The sequence below is a fragment of the Gekko japonicus genome, unplaced genomic scaffold (assembly GCF_001447785.1).
Source record: "Gekko japonicus isolate JY-2015 unplaced genomic scaffold, Gekko_japonicus_V1.1 scaffold4948, whole genome shotgun sequence".
Taxonomy (NCBI): Eukaryota; Metazoa; Chordata; class Lepidosauria; order Squamata; family Gekkonidae; genus Gekko; species Gekko japonicus.
Window position 1 is genome coordinate 11764 of NW_015167203.1, and position 3019 is coordinate 14782.

Sequence of the window (3019 nt, forward strand, 5' to 3'; positions counted from 1 at the left end):
TCCAATCAGCAGTCATGCAAGAAACTCAAGTCTCAGATTAGTCACTCCCATCTCCTGGTGTGCATTTTTATTCCAACCTCAGAGCCTCCTTCAGCCTCCAAGGAAGGAGCTGGCCACACCTTCTGCCTGGCCTGGCCCTTCAACAGACCCGGTTCTATCTTCTGTCTTACCCTCCCAACACCCTGTATGTACCTTTAAGTGAAAAGGGGCTAAAGATTGTTCCCCATCACTTCGTTTTTGACTTGCAAACACAAATAAGCCTGCCTTATACTGAATTAGACCCTTGGTCTATCAATGTCAGTATTATGTACTCAGACTTGCATCAGATTACCTACGGCCTCATTCTTTTAACTAATGATGTTGTAAATTCCAGAGTTTTGTGATAGGTGTGCATTATTTTTGAGCCTCTGGTTTCTCAACTCCCCACTCCTCCCCACTCCACCACTCACAGCTGTTGGATGACATTGGGCAAGCCATATTTCTATCAGAGGTGTTCCTGAAAAAGAGCAGTTTCTGTCAGATCTCTCTCAGCCCCACCTACCTCACAGGGTGTCTGTTGTTTTATCTTCCGGTTTTATCTTCTCTCTTCCCTCCAAATACCCTGTATGTACCCCTAAGTGGAAAAAGGTCTAAAGATTTGTTCCCTGCCACTTCGTATTTGACTCTGGTGTGTACATGAACACAAATAAATCTGCCTTATATGGAATCTGGCCATTGGTCCATCAAGGTCAGTATTGTGTAATCAGACTGGCAGCAGCTCTCAAGGGTCACAGGCAGAGGTCCCTCACATTACCTACAGCCTCGTTAACTGGTGGTGTCGTAAATTCCAGAGAGTTTTGTGATAGCTGTGGTATGAGGCATGCATTAGTTTTCAGCCTCTGTTTTCTTGAGATGGAGAGTGCAAAAACCTGGGATGGCCCAAAGGCCCCTGCTGGAAGAAGCTGAAGGGACTTAGGCTTCATACAACAGGGCTCTTCTTAATCCACCAGCCCCTCTCCCCAAACTATCAAATCCTGTGGAGAATCTAAGGACAAGGATGCAGCTCTTGAAGAGAGAGAAGGAGCCATTTCTGGACTCAGCCCAAAAAGGAGGAAGAAGAAGAGTTGATTGAAGAAGAAGAGTTGGTTTTTATAACCCACTCTTCACTACCCAAAGGAGTCTCAGAGTGGCTTACAATCGCCTTCCCTTCCTCTCCCCACAACCAGTGTTCCCTCTAAGCTGACTTAGTGTGAGCTAGCTCACAGTTTTTTAGCCTCTGGCTCAGACATTTTTGTCTTAGCTTAGGAAGGATGGCTCTAGAGCAAACTAATTTATGCAGTAGCCAAATCGCTCGCTCACAACTCTAATGCCAGTAGCTCACAAAGTAGAATTTTTACTCACAAGAATCCACAGCTTAGAGGGAGCATTGCCCACAACAGGCATCCTGGGAGTCAGTTGGGGCTGAGAGAGCTCCGAGAGAACTGAGACTGACCCAAGGTCACCCAGTTGGCTTCATGTGAAGGAGGAGTGGGGAATCCAACCCTGTTCTCTATATTGCCACTTCTAACCACCATTGGCACCAAAGGAGCTTCCAAGACTCCCCAATCTCGGGCCCCAGAAGGCCTCCCTCCCTCCTTACCCCATGGGCTGGCCTCTCTGCCCTCCTCGTCTTTGATGTATATCGAGAGATGCCTCCACTCGCTCTCAGAGGGATCCTGGCCTGCCTCGGAGATGCTCCCGGCTGCCTCCTCCAAAGGTACCTGCAACAACAGAGAGGGAAGGACCCTTCCAGAGCAGAGTGACAAACATGTGTGTGTGTGTGTGTGGAGGTGGTAACACTAGAGGGTAGGGCACTTTCCTCCACCTTGAGCTTAACAAATTTATTGTTAACACAGAGAAAGCAGGACAGAGGTTCCTCAAGGAATACTGAAAATTTTGAGCACAACATTACAAAACAATCCCAGGGTAGGGAAGTCCACCAAGAAGGCACCACCACCAAGAAGACCCAAGTTGCAATGGCAGGCACTGAACTGTACAGGAGGAGAGAGATAGGCTTCAGGACTCTCCGGGCCACACCTCTCACCTGCAGAGATGGCGGGGGGGGGGGCAGGAAGCTCGAGCACCCAGAACCCCAAGACCCCCCTCTATCAGGGGGAGAGAGACTGCATCAGGATCCCCCATCCATTTGTTCCCAGGTGGAGAGAGAAGAACTCCCCATCCCAAAACTCTGGATTCAGCTTCCAGGGGAATGAAGCAACAGAGCTTTCCATCACGCCCTGGCACTCCACTGCCCCCCTGTCAGGGTACCCCTGTCATCGTCCAGGAACACTGTCCCGAGGATATGGAAGAGCAGCTATGCATCAAGGAGCAAAGAGGCAGAGCCAGAAGACACGACCGGCAACCACGACCCTCAGACCAAGAAGAGCAGCGACCCCCAGACCAAGAAGAGCAGGGCGGGTTTACCGGCAACTCCACCAAAGACCCAACAGAGAAGACGCAACAATCTATATACGCCAAGGAGGAGCGATTGTGTATCTTTAAGCGGGAGGGAGAGGTTGAAAATGAGAATAAAGGTTTAACCTGGGGTCTGCCAGGGAGGATGGAATTCAGTGGAGACTGAAAAGGGCACAGCTGTGCATACAACACTGACCCGAAGTCTCCCTGGATAAGAAGGGCAGGTTCTCTCAGTTGAGAGAGAGCACCTTCGATGTCTGAGGCAGTTCCAGAAACCCCGTTCTCTTCAGCCCTCATTGTCGCTTAAACGCTCGCTGGTACGACGTCAAATACTCACACACACCCCCATAGGGAGAGAGAGAGATCAGCCCCCCCTCCATCCCAGGCCCTCCTGCACTCAGGACCCCGCACAGCAGAAGGGCCTCACCTGCTTCTCCTGCCTCAAGAGGAGCTCCTCGGCCAGGGCCACCGCCTGGGAACAGCTCTCGGGGCCGCTCTCCCTCACCCGGCTCTGGATCTCCGGGGGCAGGACGCTCAGCAGCTGCTCCAGGACCAAGAGCTCCAGGATCTGCTCCTTGCTGTGATT

At 51.2% G+C, this 3019-nt stretch overlaps 1 protein-coding gene across 1 annotated transcript in view; it reads right to left on the reverse strand.

The window, feature by feature from the left end:
• The window catches only part of LOC107112089 (zinc finger protein 420-like), a gene marked incomplete at its 5' end in the record, with an annotated part of 48056 nt that overhangs the window by 1317 nt on the left and 43720 nt on the right, over positions 1–3019 (reverse strand). Inside the window, 3 exons of the mRNA XM_015413161.1 lie at positions 1632–1739; positions 2443–2514; positions 2861–2944. Coding sequence (XP_015268647.1) covers positions 1632–1739; positions 2443–2514; positions 2861–2944 — 264 coding nt within the window. The remainder of the gene's footprint in view (positions 1–1631; positions 1740–2442; positions 2515–2860; positions 2945–3019) is intronic.